We start from the raw sequence: 19455 nt of genomic DNA on the forward strand, positions 1-19455 counted from the left end.
AGGTAGACATACAGGTGGATTTTCATTTGCCTGTGGATATCCAAGTGGTTATCTCAAGAGTCTTTGAGAATGTGTATGGATGTCCGTCCTTGCACATGGATATCCCAATAACAACCTTATGAGAGTTTCCAAGAGCACCTATGGATGTCCAAGTGCAAATGGATGCCCTAGCCCCAACTTGAATGTCCCAATATCCATCTGGGCGGAATTTGATAGTCTACATGGATATCCCATGGGCTTTCATGGGAGAGCAGGAGAGTAGATATGGATGTCCATGTGCACATGGATGTCCAGTTAGCTTACTTTGAGGCCAATAATATTGTGCATGGAAGTCCCTTCCGCCATTTGGATATCTCATTGGCCATCTGGGGAGAGGTTGATTGTGCATGTGGATATCCAACTGGCTATGATGGGAGAGTGTGAGAGTGAATTTGGATATCCAACTGGCTATGATGGGAGTGTGTGAGAGTGCATTTGGATGTCCATGTGCAGATGGACATCCCTACAGCTTATTTGCACAACATTGAAAATGCAATGTGATGCAATGTTTGAACAAGCATATTATTATACTAGTTACACCCTATGGATATTCAAGTGAATGGTCCAAGCTAGTACAACACTGTACTAAGTAAAACTGTATGGTTGGATAACCCCGTGGAACCTTAGTAAACAATAGTTGAGATATAGTGGAGTGGCAGCCAGTTATTATCCTGCTGCCAATATGCAGATTGCTGTGCTGGGTGTAATGCCACCGTATGCAGGGTGCTGTGTGGGGTGTAATGCCACTGTACGCAGGGTGCCATGCAGGGTGTAATGCTGCTGTACGCAGGGTGCCATGCAGGGTGTAATGCCGCTGTACGCAGGGCACCATGCAGGGTGTAATGCCGCCGTACGCAGGGTGCCGTGCAGGGTGTATGGATTGACGATATTAGAGCCAAAACCCAGATTTATGTAGCCAAGGACCCCTGACACCCCTGGAGAAACCACGCAGTGGATATCCATGTATGGTCTTTGTATGGAAGTGCTTGGATATCCAAACCCGTCCCAGGACACCCCAGCCATGCTTTTGAGAAACTCAAACTTATGCTACTCGTATAAGAGCACATTCACCCCAAAATGCTTGAATAACCATGGAAATGAGGATATTACAGCTTGGTAGACCCCTTACAGGGTCAAAATTTGGGTGGGGAAAACAACCCTATGAGGGGTCTAGAAAGGGGGTGACTGAAGTGTCATGAGCTCACTGTCTATCTTGAGTGCTATTTCACACATGCTAATACTCCGGGGCTCAATATTCAACTTCAACAATGGTGTCACTGTTGGACGGTGCCTCGGGTGGAGAGCACTCATGAATGATGAGACCCTGAGTGCTATGGTCGACTTGACACTACAGTATTTACTGTGAGGCGTAGCCTAAGGTCATGGCGACGCTCCAAGGCTCACTGGTAGTGAGGCTTCGGAACAGCAGTGGGGAGTGTTTAAATATCAAACACAGCGTGTATTCTCAATATAGTAAAAGGGACATATCTAGAAAGTGTGGGGCGGCGTAATGAGCCACTTATCAGAGAGCACGGAGGTGAAAACCCCTTTGAGTATCATTGAGCAGGAATGAATGGTGGTGCAGCCATGACGCAAGGATTCAAGGTGGGTCAGTGGAGAGACGGAAACTGCAAGAATGTTGAGATTGTTGTCGCTAACATGAACAGTGGGGTAGTAAGAAGATATCATGCGTAATCGGGGCATGTTCGGGACAGAATATGAATGACGGGGTCGCTGAAGAGCCATGGATTGAATAGACGGTGATTTGGTGAGAGGTAGGGTTGAGACATGATGAGAACAAAAGTGGAGTAAGACAAACATGTACAAGTAAAAGCCGAGGATGTGCTTAATGATACGGAGAGACCGCGAGCAAAACTAAAATAATTATCGTGCCGGCTACACTGCCTACAATGACACCTGCAAGCGATCCTTTGGATAAATGCTCGGACGCTGCCGTTGGTGCCGACTCGGAGGGAGGAGCTGGCGACGAAGCCGACGATGAAGCTAAAATGAGAGTTCCGGATGAGAGCATTCTAATGACGAAGGGAGTGATTACTCACGGAGATATTCCAGGAAGTCCAGCCAAAGTGTGGATGGTCCAGCGTCTGTATGGTTGATCACCAAAGTATGCTCGCGCTCGTCCAGGATATCAGACGAGAACGCTTGCCAGTGCCATGACTGTCCTGCAGAAATGTTTATCGAGGTATAACTTTCTGGCTCGCCGCCATCGACGGCGAACTCTAAGCTGGGAATGCCCCAGATGTCTGTATCACCCATGGATACATAGACGGAAATCCAGGTGCCTTTTCAAAGAGGAATGATAAGTCCGACACATCTTTCCGAGAACCTGCTTCGTACCAGTAAAGTTAAAAGTGGCGGTATCGCCCTGAGAAGCAGTTCCATGGGTAGTGTTGTGATACTCTGGGAATCTGCCCCCTTGGGACCAATTCCCCGTGTACATAATGTCGGCAGCTACGTCGTCGACAATTATCAAAGAGGGCATGGACGGAGTCTACAAGCGGAAGTGTTTCGTACTTGCATGTTGCCGAGAAAGCTACTTGTAAGAAAGGTAGCACTACTAAAATTAAACGCTATCCTTTTGTTCATCACGTCCAGAGAGCGCTGTGGGAAGTTTCAGTGGATAATCAAGTGCGGTATAGGTATCTGGAGAAACGCGAACCAATCAACGGATGTGTCAAAGGTCGGGTTGTTTTTCTCGAGGTATGAGAGTATCCAAAAGTGATATCCAAAAGTGGAGCACCAGCACATGTTACCCTCGTCAAACGAGTGCCAGTGCAGTATGGGGCTGCTGAAGATCAGCATACTAGGACACGGAATTTGCATGATGCCACCACTTTCCAAGTACACGCTAGGCTTCCATTACTGATTTTGATTCGCAACTTCCCTTGTGGTTGGCATGTGTTCTCCTGTCCAATGTCATCTTGGGGACACGCGGACATCATAAAATCTCATCTAACTTTGTTCTTTACATTATTAGTATGATTGAAACATGCACAATGTAGCAAGCAGTCTCTAGCCTACCTCCCTTCACCGGCTCACTCAAGGTCAAGCACCAAAGCCCTAACTTCGATCGACTGCCTATGCGGCGCGTACGCAGGACTCGTCGCGTCCTTGGACGAATCTCATAATATCAACTCTTGATAGCCTCCTCATCTCCGAAGGTCTTCTTCATGCTGGACCAGCGAATGGACGCGAAGCCCGTGGTATCGAGTGAGAGTGAGTCCTTTTTGCCGCGTGCGTCGTGAATGGTATCATCGCATGGCTTCAAGTTCTCATCGAGGGTCGTTCGAGGAACGCCTTCGGAAGGGTCGGCGACGTAGAAGTATGGGTTTTGGTCAACGAAGTAGCTGAGAAAGCAGGTGACGTCACGAGGAGGAAGGCCTTCGATAACCATAGCGACAAAGAAGAGGGTGCAAAAAGTTGGCTGTGGTCTTAAAGTGGGTGGTTTATTCCGAGTGTCGATGGTCAGGACGAAGATTATGGCCCTCTTCTTTATCCTCGCAGAGGGCGTCGGGAATGTGACATTCGACATGTCGCCGGAAGACGCTGTGTAGCTGCACCCGAAAAGCTTGACAGCCGTGAGTCTAATACACCACATATGATACGCAAGCTAATGAACCTATCCATACGTTGAGTTGTCGAAGTTCGAACCGGCCGATGAGGAGCGTATCGGCAAACGTCAGTCCGAGAAAGATGGTAACGAGATGTTATGATTACTGTTGTGGAAGCGAAGTCAACCATAGTTGACGTTGATCGCCTGTCAACGCGGAGATGCCAAAGTCCGTGTCCTCGGTGATTACGGTTTACTGACGGAGGATGCCTTGAGAGTTGGACCTCTGGCCCCCAACTCACTAGTAAACGGATGTGGTGGCGGTGATGACTCAGTAGCTCAGGTCAGACGACAGCTGGATGTCCAGTGCAAGATTCCGAACGCTATAGATGGCGTTGTTGTAAAGCTTCACGAGAAAGGTCATTGATAGTCAGGTCAAGGAATCAGAAAGAGATTACGCAGAGCTATGGCATAATACAAGCAGATATGCAGGAGTCTATGGGTTTAGGCGGTATGCTCAGATAGCATCATTATCGACGAGCCTTCCGCAGACGATGTACTTGTTTGAAAAGTGCTCGATCCATCCTGCAAACCCAAAGTGAAAAACTGCAAAATATTTGAGCTAACGTGACAACGAACCTCTCATGTTTTCGCTGTAGGGGATAGGAATGCTTGGTGAGGAGCAGTGCTTTCGAGGATACAACAACGGTGCTTACATTTCGTCGGGGCGGAGATCCTGCAGCTTGTCAAGAGGTTGGTCGATAGGCGTGAGCATCTCTGAAAGGTAGGGGTGAGCTGAGTATATGCGGAGAGTAACTGGCGAACGCACCAATGTCAAACGACTGCTTAGCCATCCCTCGCGAGGCATCATGGCCAGCAAAGTTTCCATACATTCCGTCTTTACCAGCCTATGAGCTACCTCCGCGTTACAAGAGACAGTGATTGAGACGTACTCGGGCCATAGAAGTTGCGACCTGCAGTTACGTCGAACACAATGCCGTTGATAGAGAGCATGATGCGTGGGTCGTCAATGCCGTTATACTTCTGGAGCGTCTTGGGGGTGTATGTCTGGAAGAGGACAGTTGGTGGATGCGACTTGGGCATCCATGAGTACCCATTCTTGAACTCGGTAGGGAGTTTCTTGGGTGCTGATGCGGAGGGGAAGACGAGCTTCTGGACGGAGTAGAGGATGTAGGCGAGGAGAGCCGTATTCACGGGGGTGCCGAGACTAAGTGAGAGAGTCATGATGATTGCGAGGACGAAAGCGAGGGGAGAAGTGGGAGTAGGGATAAGCTGCACTGTTGACGCTGACGCGCTGACGAACAGGAGAGACCAGAGGAGGCGACGACGGCAACCCCCGACGCTTGCCGCGGCAGTGTCAACGGCTCTAATTAACGGCCCTTTTGCTTCCGATGACAAACTCGCCTTTACCTCTCACCTTTAATTCCACACCAACTCGTTCTTACAACTTACCCACTACAGTGACTAGCATGAACCCGGATAATGCCGGGTTGCTTTTTCCAATGAATTAATCCTTGACTTAGCTGCCGGCATACGACGGGCCCTCGCACCGTTAGACGTGGTCACAAGCGACTCGCGCATGAACTTCAAGGACTCGTGACCACCTCAGCGGATCACTGGTATACCCAGAGACTCCCATGAAGGCTCTATGACCATCCAAGACCCCAAATTCGAAAGAATGCCCACTCTGGTTTCTTTCCTTCGCCTCAGTCATGCTTTCTCTGCTGAATCTTGTTTTCGTTTTGTCACTTCTACCGCGGGTGCTTGGAGGCTCTGTGCTATTCCTCAACTCCACTATTCTCGGCCCCGACCCTCAGACTGTAAACCGTCTTAACGGCGAATCGTTTCAACAAAACGCGTTGACGTCTTTCAACGGCTATCAGTACGCTGTGTTCTGGGTTCCGGATACCATCAACGTGTCTGTGAGGCACGCGTCTGTCTCTCGGCGTGCTATCACGCCCCAGGAAGGAGACTGGGAGACCTTTGTGATGCAGGACTACAATCAGACTTCGGACGATGGGCATGATATGTGAGTTCCCACATACTCAGGCTTCTGAGAGATACGCACCTCATAATAATTTGGATAGCATCTCGCTGGGCATTTCTCAAGGTGACGGGACGCTTCATATGTCCTTCGACCAGCACGACAACAATCTCAACTACCGTATCTCCGAGCCCGGAGTAGCGACCAATCCGACCGGTGTCGCCTGGTCCTCAGACATCTTCGGACCAATAACAGTGCGTCTCCGCACATCTTTTGACTTCTAGCGCTTGATTCGTGCTTGTATGCGCGATATAACATTAGAGCTACTTACCCGGCCTTGAATCACTGGAAGAAGACATATACTACATCAATATCACCTACCCTCGCTTCGTCAACATACCTACTGCCGCTACCGATGGCTCTGGAGCAGATCTGCTTCTGGAGATGCGTACGGGAGAGTCTGGGCTCGGGAACGATTGGCTATATCGCTACGTCCCCAGCAAGGGGTGGCAATTGACTGGCATGTACCTGGAAGGAGTCAACAGTAGGTTGTCTGTCAAATTAAGGCCATACTGGCTTACAATATATGGGATTCCTCACAGACAATGGATACATCAACGGGATTGACTATGATCCTTGGGGAAGGCTAGTAGCCACTTGGTGAATACGCTCTCATTGTTGCATAGTCCCAACCCACTTACAAACGGCCGTATAGGACATATCGTGATTATGTTCCTGCGGATGGCGCAGCGGTCGCTGTTGAAGCTGGACCCAATGGGCCAGGAAATGTAAGTCTACCGTCGTCTATAGATGAAGCTGGGTCAACGATCTCCACAGAATCATGATCTCGTGTATGCTTACAGCACGGACCACGGATTTACCTGGTACAACAACTGGGGTCAGCAAATAGCCAACACGAGCGCTCAGCAGCCTATATTGCCAGAGTCTGCAGGCGTAACGGTCTTTTCGATCCCTAAAGACAGGTATGCTGGCATTCAATCTATTCGTGTAATCGATCTGGTGACGTTGTCCAGCGGGATTTTGAACCAGGAGGCCCAGATAATTGACGATGTAGGGCGTATGCATGTCCTGAATAGGGAGAACACAACGGGAACCGAGCTTTGGTCCGCCATCATCCTTGATGTGATAGAACTTATCTTCCTCATCGGCCACGATTGGACGAACTAGGTATCACTACTGGCGCGACACAAACACCTTCTGGACTCGGGCCGCTATCCCACCCAGCATCCCAGGGAGCGGCAATATCACTGGCACGCCCACGTATATCGGCAAACGCGGCAAGCTTGTTACACTACCCACATCACCCGATACTCTGCTGGCAATATTGCCAGATAACGCGGCGAACTCAAGCGCACTGACAATTCTGCGGAGTACGGCAGCGGAAGGATATCAAGATTGGACGGCGGTGTGGTATACTGCAAGTGGATGCGTCGCTGAGCCACTGTTCGATAGGCATAGGCTGAGAGTAGGGGAGGACGGAGCAGATGGGGTGCTGAGTTTGTATTTGGTGAATGGGACAGAGGTCGTAGTCGTTGATTTGGACATTAGTGGTGTATTAGTGTAAATAGGGGCTGGTGCAAATAGAGACAAGCGCTCGCTACAGCGAACAAGCGCCCGCCGCGTCTATCTTTCCCTCTTTCGTGCCATCATCAACACGCCGAGTTTCCTCCTCCGCTTTCTCCTTACTATGCTTCGTCATTGCAACGATGTGAAGCAGGTAGATTGGTCCATATTCGAACAAGTACAGAGCTCGGCCGACCATGTCAGCCTCCCGGGCCAATTCAAGACATGCCAGCCTCCAGCGTGGCCAGGACTACATAAAAGCCGCCCTCGAGCAAGCTCTTTCTCTCATTCCTCTCTCTTCCCAACCTTCACACCCATCGCTGTCCTCTCCAGTCCTACACCCACCTCTGCACCACCCACACATATACACCAATCTCTACATCTGCATCACCCATGGCTATACTTCGCTCCCTCACTCGTGTCGCCTCTGCGTTCATGGCTGTTTTGTGCTCTCTTCTTGCCATCCATGTCCGCTGTATTATTCGTGCTGCATCTTTATATGCCACCTTCGTTCAAGCCTTGGCTAGCATTGTAGTACTCTTCCTGTTATCCTTCGGCATTGGGGCGGCTATCTTTCTTGCACTTGTATCTGGCGTGTGTCTTTCTGCTCGTTCAGCTTGGGAGGTTTGCTGGGATCCTTATTCTTCCCGTATTTTGAGGAGGCTCATGAGGATGGGGATGACATCGGAAGTCGAGGTACGTCTACATCCGGCCTTCTCATTGATCTTCCGCCACTGATGTCTACACCATCTATCAGGCCGAGGAACACTCTCAGGTAACTCTCGCAGTCACGCCGAGGTTCTCAAATGTTCCGGAGCTTCTTTCCGCGTCTGAAGAAGTGTCCTACGGTGGCAAATCGCATGCTACAGCCAGACCCCAGTCTCGACTCTCAGACACCAGCACGCCTCCCGATTCTCCGCGTACTCCTGTCTCCCCAGAACCATGGCCCACGGGCCGCTCCGATCCGCCCGAGGGCTCTTTCACCATCGAGGACATCGTCAACTCTCCGTATCGAAGGCATCGTACAAGATCTCTCTCTCGATCTTCTAGCTCCAAATCCAGCACGCCTACGGGCTCCCCATCGCCTCCTGCCAGCTCTGCTTCCCCTGCTGTCTGGCCGGTAGGCTACGAATCGCCGCCCGAAGGCTCCTTCACGATTGAGGACATCATCAGCTCTCCTTATCGAAGGCTCCGTCGATCGAAAGATGACGCGTGGGCTAAAGGGACTATAACTCCCAGTCGTCTGGGCTCTCCGCTTCTGAGGTCCTCCCCACTACCTAGCTTGGGCGATTCAAGCACGAGTAAACGTGAACGTTCACGCTATGAGGCACTCTCCTTCACCAAATTTGGCGACTCGAACCCGGCCGATGCCATGGGAAACAGTTTTGACATCCACGCAAGCACCAACACTTTGTGGTCCAGCCCAGAGTCTTCATGCTCGGTGATACCCTCTCCTCCTGCTTCTCCGCTTTTTAGGTGCCTTGCTCCTTCGCCTCCTTCGCCTCCTTCGACGCCTCCGCTTGTGATATCTACTCGTAAACGGCGACATTTCTCTCCGTTCGACACATCTCACAGTCTCTCGAGCTCTTACGCAGACCATCACGATTCATCGACTGCTGGCCAGTGGTAATCACCGGTTCTCTACACAAGCACGAGTGCTATGCTCCCATCTCTTCTGCATTTACTCCTTATATACCACCACGAGCACGACGTTAATTACGCATACCCTTATCATGGTTTTCGTCTTATATTCCTGCCCTATAACATTATTCGTGTCTACTTTTGTATCTGTCCTACTATTTTGGATGTCGTCGATACCAATAATACGTAACACTCCGGAAATTTTCCCGGGCCCGGTATGTATAGCCCAGATGTGGACACCATGTCTTAGGGCGATGGATTCTGCATTCGTAGCATTCTGCATAATCGATCGCTTACACTGTATCCTTAAGCTAAACAAAATACTCACCGACGCGAAGGCCTGACCCAGACCGTAGGCTTCCCCGACCGAGTCTTGAGATGGATGACCGCGTTGTCCTTGGTGAGGTCCCCTCCGTGAAAGTAATTCTTGGTGGGTTTAGCTTCCCTGCAGGATATACATATGTAGCGAAAACCTGGAATTGATCAGCCGCTTAATTTGCGGCACAAGCACCGGAAACCAAGTTGTGTGTACCCGAGAGCTGAGATTCCCACACTTCGCCTCCGTTCGTCCACATCCCTTGACTCGCTCCCGCTGTGAGGAGGCACAAAACCTTTCGGTTTCCATCTGAGCGGATTGTTCAGGATCAATCAACCTCCAAAGGTATCATTCTTAACAATGTCATGTTATGGAGTGTTTCGTGACCCAATGAGGGCCATTTTTTTGTACGATGCCGTCCTGATGTACATCAAACGTAACAGAACGTAATGAAGGTATTTTTACGGCAGGATAAAGGTACATGTGCGCCTTAGACATGTAACTCCTCGTCCCTTAGTTTCTTGTCCACTGTGTCTTCACCATCATCTAACCCGACCCATACCTTCCCTAGTTGTAGTCGACGGCCACGCCTACGCGATCCAGTACCAGGGAAATTGGACCACTGGAGGCATCTACCCCGAATACGATACCACGACAAGCGGGTCACACAACCAGGGCGACACAGCAACATTCACATTCATTGGTGTGCTTGTCTATGCCACATTTCCTTTAAACCTTTAGCGCTCACATCCGCCCTCTTCAATCCTCTCCTCCAATTATCAGGTTCATGGATTGGTGTTTACGCGTCAACAGGAGCTCCAGGCGGCTGGGGCTTCCCTGTCATCGAGTTCACTATTGACGGTGGCCAGCCGGCGAGCTTCACATCACTCAACGTCTCTTCGCAATCGTACCACTATCCAGTCTTCCAGTCGGACATTCTCGAGAGTGGGCAGCACACTTTGGTAATCAACCACACCGATGCAGGACCATCTACGTTTTGGTTTGACTATCTGCAATATATGTGTATGTTCCTCCTACTAGCCTATTTACTGGTACCAACTAACGGGCCACTAAAAGCGTCCGCTTCCTCTCCCGAGTCGTCAAAGCATTTGTCGTCGGGAGCGCTTGCAGGAACCGTCGTTGGAAGCATCATTGGCGGCATCATATTGGCAGCACTGCTGATAATGGTACGCATGTACTATAAGGAGAAGCGGGAGAAGCGGGCCCTATTCAAAGGTTCGGCATTTGCATTGAGTCGCCGAGGATACCTGAACACTGATGCGGACGATTGGTGAACTATTCTCTCGCAGAACTTTCTGGTTATCAACGTATCGCTCAACAGCCCGTGGCCGCATTCCCCTACCCACCTGAGGTTGCTCCGACTCTCCCAAACTCTATCCAGTATTCGGACAAATGAATGCGTGTAGTACGATATTATTACTAGTATTCAACTATCAGCGGATCTCCAAACGGCCCTTTCCCCCGCTTAATTTATAAGGCTCCCCCAACCTGTGCTCCGGCATATGAGAGCGAGATAAATGTCAATTCATAACAAAGGGATAAGATGCAGGGCACCCCAGTTTTTTACATTGTCTGTATTTGTTTCCTACTAAAATCTACTACAGCTGTGGCTCCACACTCTGATGACTCTGTGTCGGGATCCGGGATCCCAGTGGCACTGCGAGACGCGGGTGCGGCGAGCTTGTGGCGATGTTGATGCGGCGATCCGAAGCAGAATAGAATCATTGGACTATACAGGCGGCTCAGCCACATACTTTCCCTCACTTGCTTGTACCACGAGCAGGAGAGGGTAACGCCGCTGTTTTCATCATGTAGAGTCAATCACTTACATGTACGCCTAGGTCTAACCGAGCCTAGTTTTAACACTCTGCAATTCAAAGGTTCGCCGGGCAGTCTTTACTAGATATCGGTAGAACCAATGCTAGCGTTCCAACGCTGTGCTACATTTCTCATGGCCGGAACATTGGTGGGGTTCCCGACCTTTATGCACATAGTATGAGGCTCGCAATGTCTCACCCATATACTTACACACAGAGTCGCACGTTATTGTGTCCGGTATAAAATGGACGGCGATATTGGCGGGTCCTTAACGCCGAGTGAACATCTGGATGGACATTTGATGACTAGCGCTAACGGACCTTCTCAACAGTAACGACAGTAAGTGTTGAGTGAGGTGATAAAAGGCAAGGTGTAACATCTTCCAATATTGGCGTCAGCGTGATACAGCAATGAACATAGTCACAGGTCGTGCAGAACATGATTATTCTTAATGGAGACAACTCGCTTCCTCATAACTTACCAAACATCAATTAAAGCCCATGAGGCCCGTTAGTACGTGAAGAGCGCTGAACTCAAAAATAATGTAAGGTAAGGTGCCCGGTAACATTCGACCATATGGTACACAACACAGAACACTCTCTGCTATAGTCACGACATTCTTCTGTGGTATAGGGATGAGATTAATTTGTAAAGAACGTACAGAAGGTGACCACGCAGCTGCAGCCTGTAGTATGAGCGTCAGACCTGCAATTGTGGTCAACCGCATACACCAGGGACCAAGGCAATGCTGCCGTGCCGAATAGAACCCATCACACCTCAAGGCCACTGGTCCACTGGGCGCCAAACCATATTAAAGTGTCAGGGTACGAGGGCTTTCCTGTTTAAGCTAACTCGCTAACCGATTTTTATGCTGTGACCAGATAAGCAAAGGTCACCATAACAAAGTGCCCAACCATGATTTAAGAATCCTGCGGTGGCGTGACACGAAGACGTCCGCAGACGTTTCCCTCCAGCCTCCACTCCCTGTGATAGCTGGCCGTAAAAGCTCCCCCACCCAGCTGTATCAGAATACTCAAGGTAATGGTGCAATTTCTATGCACGAGTGATTCTACAGGTGCTAAATGCAACTGAGCAGAAATACATCTTCAATAGCTACCGCAATGGAGCCTCGACCGCCGTCCGAATCGAATGAAGAGCGTCGCAATCCTGAAGTTCCTATGAGCGATCGCCTAACTGACGGATCAAAAACCATAGACATTCCTTCAGCATTTCGTACTGGCGGGCTACCCCTCAAGTTTGAGCTAAGGGAGGTCATGAAGCAAGAGACGAGTAACGAAGACATTATGTTTGAGATCAAGTATGTTCCCATCACAAGCAAAGAAGTCAAGCGATACGCTCGTAGGGTCAAAGTGTAAGTGTCATAAACCGATTTATCCAACGGATAGCACTCATATCCCACGAAAGGATCGATACGTCTTCGGCTAGGACTTCGGCTACAAAGTTCATACCAATAAAGAAATACACACAATCCTACAAAGAGTAAGCTTAATTTCAAGTTGTTCTTGAGTTTGTATCTGACTATGCTTTCGCTTGGCTTTCACTTCTCTTATTTAGTGCGGGGACAAAGCATGAGCGATACATGCGTGATGGATGGTTCAAATGCATACACCCAGAGGGTGCAGTTTACTTTCTTCATCCACAACAGGCGAGTAAAATGTACGAGCATGGTCTCATACCTAATTTATTGCCTTTCAATACCAGAGAGCTCTGACCGATGCCGATCTTCTCAAACCTGACAACCTTAAAGTCGCTACGGCGAGTGTCAAAGGCTTGAGGAAAAAGGTTAAGGACGAAGGAAAGACACTACCGGAAGACACGGAGATCGTTTTGGAGCTAGGCAAGCCCGAGAGCGGATGGATCCTAACAGAAGAGGAAGTGAGAGATGACTCGGAAGAGGATGAGGGAGAAGATGATGATCCTGACATATATTCACTGCAACAATACGACGACGTCGATTCGGAAATGGAACATGAAGAACCTGCGAAAATCCCCAAATTGGACCGTAGGGGGTCGTCGAAGCGAAGAATGGCATACGCTATCAAGGATGCGATCAGCGTGCAGTGTGGATATTACTTTGTGTCTCATACTAACCGGTCTATCTTCTGGATCGAAGATTTCAAGGCACCAATTGTCGGTAGGGTGAAAGGTGTAAAAAAAATAAGCCACATAGGTAAGCTTCTTCGTTTGATATGAAACGTCACGCTCTGAGGTTGATCACAGGACGACGCATTGAGTCTTTCTACTGGTGCGTACTCTCATGGTCTTGAAGAAAAAGAAGATGAGAAAAAGACATTGCTCACGACCCCAGGCGCCACTGCGGGCTGTTTCCCAACTACAGGCCTGTGACCGAAGCCGTCTTTGACGAGTTCACGGAACTTGTTTACTACGGAATCACAGGTGATCCAAAATAATCTTTTTATGACTATATGAACGCTTACAATTCTCCCCAGATGGCGTAACCTCTCCCGAGTCACTTGTACCATTTGACGCCGATGAACTCATCCCGGTCTCGGGGATGTTCCAACACAAAGATCGTACGTCATTACCTTCCCACGAGTGTTTACATCCTCACAAAGTACAACAACGACAGGTATCGTAGGTGAAACGCGGGAGCATACTGTTTGGATCATTGGTGCGCGGAACCTTTATCAAAGTTTGCGAACATACTTATATGAATATGTTGCATTGATAGCACGTTTTATGCACGACTTTGGTGTGTCGCCGCACCAGAGTTATCGTGATGTTTTGAGCTCATACCCCGAAATAGCGCACGCTCGTTTTCGCGATTTCTATGGGCAGCAGGGTGCTCGCTTGAACGCAAAGCAAAGCGTTTACTATGATCAAACACAGCGAACTCTGTTTCTCAAGATATTCGCTCCGATCACGTTCAATGCGCCAATGACATACATGAACGCGTTCAAAAGAGTTTCGGTTGATCATCTGATCAATCGTGTCCCGCTTAAGAAGTTCATAGACAAGCTCAACGACGAGCTGAAAGGATACACTTTATACGTATGCTTCTTACTCTTCTTAGTCCTCAACCTGGCTTGTTTCGTCTGACTAAAAGCACGTATCCAGTCTACCGTTGTGCTCAACGCCAACATCGTTTTTTTGGCACTGATCTATGTTAGCCCACCGGCGACAGACTCAAATATGCACCCTCAGACTGTGGCGCAGATTTTGAGCTATGTGTCAACCGTCGCAAGCATGGGATCGGTAGTTCTTGGTTTGATCCTATTCCGTCAGCACCCGCCAAAGTCTATAGACGACGCTGTAAGTATAAAAAAAAATTATGATAAACCTAGGCGCTGACACCATCGATGATCAGGCTCTCCTTTTTCAGTAGAATGGTCGACAAACCGTACGGCATCGAAACTCTGGCAGTAATATATAGTCTTCCCTATGGCTGCCTATGTAGTTTGGGGGTATGTTCGTGCTGCTGCCTCAAGTTCCATTTTCACTTACGCTAGACAGGATGATCTTCTTTGCTGCTGCATTTTCTGCGCTTGCCTTCCAAATTACTGGAGTGGTAACGAGAATCGTCGTGTCCTTTGCAGGAGCGGTGACAATTGGGCTGATAGGATGGGTGACGTTGATCATCTGGGATCTCCCCCCGTGGACAACAGTTAAGTACTGGAAAGACCATAAAAAGATGGAAGCTCAAAAGGGAGAGCCTATGGAGCAGCAAGAGAATGATGGCCACATTAAAATTCGACAAGGGAACGCTAATAACCGAGGCGCCGGGCCAGGTAATGCAGAGGCAGAACATGAGAAAATTGAAGCGGAAACCCAACAACCTGGAAATGATTCTCTTGTATGATTTGTTGAGTCTTTGTTGAGTCTTTTTTTTTGTAGAGTACGGTGCATACCTAGATGTCCGAGGCGAGAAGGCGTGTCAGATCAGTAGTTTACTGGAATTATGCGGGTGTGTGTGCACACTCAATAAAACATCAGAATAAAATAGGTGTATAGATGAATGGGGTGCGCTGTGGTAAAATCCTAATACTACCATCAATCGAGAGGTTCATGGCGACCACACGGTCCGTCGCCTCCAAATTCAAGCACCTCGCGATCGCTTTCACCAATGCCGATTTGTGCGCGAGATACTGGTAAGACGGTGATTGGCTCCCCACTATGACTAAATTCATCAGAACAGTATAGACGCTCCAGATACGGATGCAAAAAGAGATCCTCGCGTCTCGACTCTCGAAGAACGTCTCCTCTTCAGGTGATCAGTGAGTTTCTTTCCATACCTTATTCGAGAAGGGAAGAGTACCGAACATCAAGCATATGAAACTTCGTCCGCCTGCCGCGGCATACACCTGACGAAAGCATCGGAAACGATTCGAGAGTCCTGGGCCCGTTAGCGCTCTGGGACTTGTTCGAGAATCATTGCGCGCTCGGACTTTGGACACGACCGGCCTGTGGAAGCTCAACAGGACATTCGGTGACAAGGGCCCTATCTCCCTTGTTCCAGGATCTGGCAGAGGTATCCTTAAATGGTGATATGCGATGTATGATATCCTGTGGTACGTGAGTTAAGCTCTCTGACGCCCGAGACGACGAAGACTCCGCCCGGCATCAGATCTTGCAGAGCGAAGGTTCACGGAACCACTCCGGATTGAGCGTACGGTGGGAGCCATCAGGGATGCTATCGTACGAGCGCCGACAGATTGAGGACCCACCTGGCTAGCGGAGAAAAGTTCATAAGAGCAAAGCGCTCGTTTGAACCTGCGTTAACGAGAAGTGGATAGATTGATCATCCAGGGACGACACTAGGAGATACTTAGCCTCGGCTGTCACAACTGTAACTGCAACAGTTTCGCGGGAGACAGCACGTTCCTCACATTCTAACCAGTCTAACCAGATCAGTATTACACGAGCTGCCAAGGTAGATTGAGATTTGATTCGATACTGATTGCGTCCTTCATGGATAAGCATTGGAGGCGCACCCAATGGTCATCTTCACGTTCTCTTCCAACAGGCGATGCACTTCCAATGAGGCGGCGGCCGAATCGGCTTGCATGAATGGGCGCCAGGCATTGGCTGCGCATGGTCATTCGGGAGCGAGGGCTCCGTATGCTCGTTCCCAAGTTTACATGGAAAGTAGCTGGAGTAGTAAGGGAGCAAGTAAAGAAAGATGCCGATGGACCCGAGCCGAACAGAAGACGCGATCACGTTGTAGGCGTCTGTTGGCGTTTCCTGCCGCAAGTTGACACGCGGTGCCTGGATGTCAATGGTGCGGCCTGGTGCGGGCCTGTGCGGGCATGCCCGAAGTGACCATGAGACCGTCGCATTCCTTGTTGCCCCCCCTCGATAAGACTCTCTCCCCTCTTCCACGCCATGCCGAAATCCTACATTCCAAACTTTTTGTCTGCGCGCTTTCCGCTCTCGACACCTCCGACTCTGCTCCTAGACCATGGCGCACAACGGGGAGAACCGCGAACTGCCTCCGCTTCCACCTTTAGACGACAGTGACCACGCTTCACCAACGTTGACTGTCGTCCCGCCACAACAGCATGTTAGCCAAGACGCTGTACAACCTCCGCAAGCCCAGCTGCCTGAATCCCATCAACGTCAACGTCGAATCTCGATAAGCCAACCTCCTGCTCAGGGTTCACTCGGCAGTGACGTCCAGGTCCTCACACCTCCAGTCCTCTCTAGCCCAGAACAACGTCACAGCCAAATTGAGCATCGACACTCAACGTTCTCAACATCCACCGGGAACCGGGCAGATCTCTCTTCACAGACGCATTCCAGCTCGACTCCGCCACCCCATCCTCGCGTGGGCACACCCGCCATCTGGGCTCGTGGAGGATCAGCGTCCCCCATTCCCAGTATTCCAGAGCAGAATCAACGCGATGCCACTGGTCGCCTGCAAGTCTCCGCCACGTCTCTCGACCGCCGGCCAGCCGATACCACTCGTCCTCCACTCACGGCGTCTCCCACCCAATACGATCACCCTGACGTAAACGATGCATCTGCTGCTGCTGCTGCTTCCTATGACCCCGTTCCACTTCCACGGCCTCGCCTTCGAGCTCGAACCACCACCAACGGCCACATCTCCATCATGTCTGGACCACCAGCAGCAACCCGCGAGCGTGAACACAGCATGACAAACGGCGGTCTTGGTCCGTCTTTCTCGCCCAACGGTCCCTCGCGGCGCGTCTCGATGCACGGCGGGGCTCCTCAGGCTGTCCGACGAGGCTCAGGTCATTCTTTCAACGGCACACGCGATGGGTACGGACATCCCTACAACATCGAGCGACGGAACACGGGTGTCAGTATCGAGCTGCCTCCCGCTGCTGTGCGCGAGGACTATGAAGAAGACGACCTAGGACACATCCCACATTCAAGACGCTTTTCAGCAGTTAGCGGCAAGGCGAAGAGATATGCGTCGCGAGCTCGCGACAGTGTCATTTCGAGAGAGGATCGAGCTGCAGTGCGTTTTCAGTATCACTTAAATTCACAAAACACTCATTCGCGCCATACAGCTCATGGCAGCCCAAGATAAGCGCATACAACTCCTACTTATCGCGGCATTAGCCGAAAAACGCAAGTGCGAACTGAAAGGTGAGCCCATAAGCTCGATTTTTCCCTTTCATAATAAGCTTCGACAATCACTGACTATATGCGCTGCACCTCACCAGCAAAGCTCACCGCCTACGCACTCAACTTCGCCATCGGACTGCAGGTCCTCCTCGGTGCTCTCACGACGGCGCTCTCGGTGGCAACGACTGGAAGACAGGTGCGCCATCGCGATGATCTGTCCGCGCACGGTCCGAAGATACCAACTTTGCGATGGTTGTTTTTCCTCTGCAGACGTCCATCATGACTGCCACCCTCGGTACGTTTCTCTGCTATATGTTGCATATATGCGTCGTATATATTAACGTCACGTCTTTTCTCTGCTCGTCCTTCCACCTACCTCCACGTCAAACTCCCGCCTCGTGCATTACCACTCGGACATTAACACGGACACGGACCTACATGCAGGCGGCATCTCAACCCTCGTCGCATCCTACCTCGCCCGCGCCCGTGGGTCCGGTGAGCCCGAGGTCTCGGTCGAGCGCGTGCGCGACCTCGAGCAGTTCGTGCGCGAGTGCACAGCGCTCGACCTCGACGCGCACCGCCCGGGCGGTGACCCGATGCTCATCAACGTACGCATCAACGACCTTCGCCTCCGGTTCGAGGAGATGCTCGGGAACGCGACTGCGTGAGTGACCATTGTTCTTATTCGTGCATATATGCACCGCTGACGCGGCTGATCGCAGGGACCGACGCGCGTCGTCTAATAGTAACCCTACGTCGCCCCAGCCTCAGAGTCACCAACATCCCGGCTCGTCTACACAGACTGAGTCGGTTGTCTCCCAGCAATATGCGTCATCGGCTCATCATCCACCGCCGGGCCCTCAGAGTCACCCGTCGGTAGCGCAACATCAGACGCTGGCACCTCAGAATTACAATACGGCGCCTCAACATGCTGCGTCGGTGCCCCAGCAATACCCGTCGGCGCCCCAGAACCACACTACGATACCTCAAGACCACACGTGAGTACCGCTCGCGCCCAAACATGTTCGTGACTAATATGGTCCCCGTTACTGAACAGGCAACATGGTGGCCATACCTAAACGTCTAAGCTACCCGTCTATATCGATACGCTATCGTTGTCTGGTTAAAGTATTGTTATCTTACTGACCTTGGTATTATTCGTAATCGTTCTCGTCTACTTCGGACCATCATCGTGTTTATTATACTCAGCTACGTTTGGTTACCGTGCATCGCTATATTCTGATTGGCACTAATATTCGTACATGCTACATCCCCATATCTTACAAGATAGACCTACATACAACCGCAACCTCACGCATACTGTCGGAACTTGTCTTAGGGGCATTGTAATGGATCCGCTTTAAAATCGCTACAAATAATTTTATGATGTGATTAGAATATACATCGCCATGACGTCTGTGGGAATTGGAATAGATTGGAATGGGGCTTTCGGGATGACTAAGCCGAGGCTCGCATCCCAATCGATCACAATGAAATCGAGGCCCATGGACACGGCGCCGAACTCGTGGAGATCGGATCGAGGCCCATCCGAGTGGTGCCGGCGGACCATCAGAATAGACCAGAATGTCATTCCTAAGGCCCATCCCCATTAGGCTCGATGACATGCCACCGCCCTGAGGCCTGAACGTTTGAACGCTGTGATGGCAGCGCGCAATGGGCGTGTTGGACGTGTAAGATATTCCATAAGTCTGCCAGTATCCACCTGTAAGTACACCATCAGCTCCGCGCTCACAAGATCGTACCCACCATCAAAGAAAGGCTTCCTTCCCACCTTTTACCCGCCAATTCTTCACTCATCAGGCATCTCCTGATCCGCATTCTTCCCTCGCCCTCAACTTCTCTTCCCGATCCATTTCTCTACTCTCA

The 19455-nt window shown here is 50.4% G+C and overlaps 6 protein-coding genes across 6 annotated transcripts; 3 read left to right on the forward strand and 3 right to left on the reverse strand.

Moving 5' to 3' along the window:
* Positions 1 to 1822: 1822 nt before the first annotated feature.
* Positions 1823 to 2542, reverse strand: CONPUDRAFT_167893 (uncharacterized protein; the record flags this gene model as incomplete). Its single annotated transcript, XM_007774001.1, has 3 exons — positions 1823 to 2043; positions 2100 to 2342; positions 2398 to 2542. 3 exons carry the CDS (start codon positions 2540 to 2542, stop codon positions 1886 to 1888), a joined length of 546 nt encoding a protein of 181 aa, XP_007772191.1. The 3' UTR covers positions 1823 to 1885.
* A 648-nt stretch (positions 2543 to 3190) lies between these two features.
* Positions 3191 to 3592, reverse strand: CONPUDRAFT_157064 (uncharacterized protein; the record flags this gene model as incomplete). The annotated part of the gene is made up of 1 exon (XM_007774002.1): positions 3191 to 3592. The coding sequence occupies one exon, from the start codon at positions 3590 to 3592 to the stop codon at positions 3191 to 3193; it is 402 nt and encodes a 133-aa protein (XP_007772192.1).
* A 454-nt stretch (positions 3593 to 4046) lies between these two features.
* On the reverse strand, positions 4047 to 5034 carry CONPUDRAFT_109168 (cytochrome b5). The gene is made up of 5 exons (XM_007774003.1): positions 4564 to 5034; positions 4440 to 4508; positions 4327 to 4387; positions 4250 to 4263; positions 4047 to 4195 (listed from the first exon to the last, which is right to left on the reverse strand). The coding sequence occupies exons 1-5, from the start codon at positions 4853 to 4855 to the stop codon at positions 4128 to 4130; spliced, it is 504 nt and encodes a 167-aa protein (XP_007772193.1). The 5' UTR covers positions 4856 to 5034; the 3' UTR covers positions 4047 to 4127.
* A 309-nt stretch (positions 5035 to 5343) lies between these two features.
* On the forward strand, positions 5344 to 7200 carry CONPUDRAFT_75658 (uncharacterized protein; the record flags this gene model as incomplete). Its single annotated transcript, XM_007773709.1, has 8 exons — positions 5344 to 5660; positions 5719 to 5869; positions 5937 to 6159; positions 6218 to 6275; positions 6331 to 6403; positions 6426 to 6598; positions 6650 to 6739; positions 6804 to 7200. 8 exons carry the CDS (start codon positions 5344 to 5346, stop codon positions 7198 to 7200), a joined length of 1482 nt encoding a protein of 493 aa, XP_007771899.1.
* A 4916-nt stretch (positions 7201 to 12116) lies between these two features.
* CONPUDRAFT_157068 (uncharacterized protein) lies at positions 12117 to 14362 on the forward strand (the record flags this gene model as incomplete). The annotated part of the gene is made up of 12 exons (XM_007774004.1): positions 12117 to 12367; positions 12421 to 12495; positions 12571 to 12637; positions 12718 to 13186; positions 13237 to 13261; positions 13325 to 13413; positions 13467 to 13550; positions 13607 to 13648; positions 13709 to 13729; positions 13784 to 14028; positions 14095 to 14289; positions 14345 to 14362. 12 exons carry the CDS (start codon positions 12117 to 12119, stop codon positions 14360 to 14362), a joined length of 1581 nt encoding a protein of 526 aa, XP_007772194.1.
* A 2047-nt stretch (positions 14363 to 16409) lies between these two features.
* On the forward strand, positions 16410 to 18982 carry CONPUDRAFT_139028 (uncharacterized protein). Its single transcript, XM_007774005.1, has 7 exons — positions 16410 to 17458; positions 17511 to 17589; positions 17667 to 17764; positions 17839 to 17863; positions 18013 to 18232; positions 18291 to 18566; positions 18626 to 18982. The coding sequence occupies exons 1-7, from the start codon at positions 16436 to 16438 to the stop codon at positions 18645 to 18647; spliced, it is 1743 nt and encodes a 580-aa protein (XP_007772195.1). The 5' UTR covers positions 16410 to 16435; the 3' UTR covers positions 18648 to 18982.
* The last annotated feature ends 473 nt before the right edge of the window (positions 18983 to 19455 follow it).

Source organism: Coniophora puteana, assembly GCF_000271625.1.
Source record: "Coniophora puteana RWD-64-598 SS2 unplaced genomic scaffold CONPUscaffold_11, whole genome shotgun sequence".
NCBI lineage: Eukaryota > Fungi > Basidiomycota > Agaricomycetes > Boletales > Coniophoraceae > Coniophora > Coniophora puteana.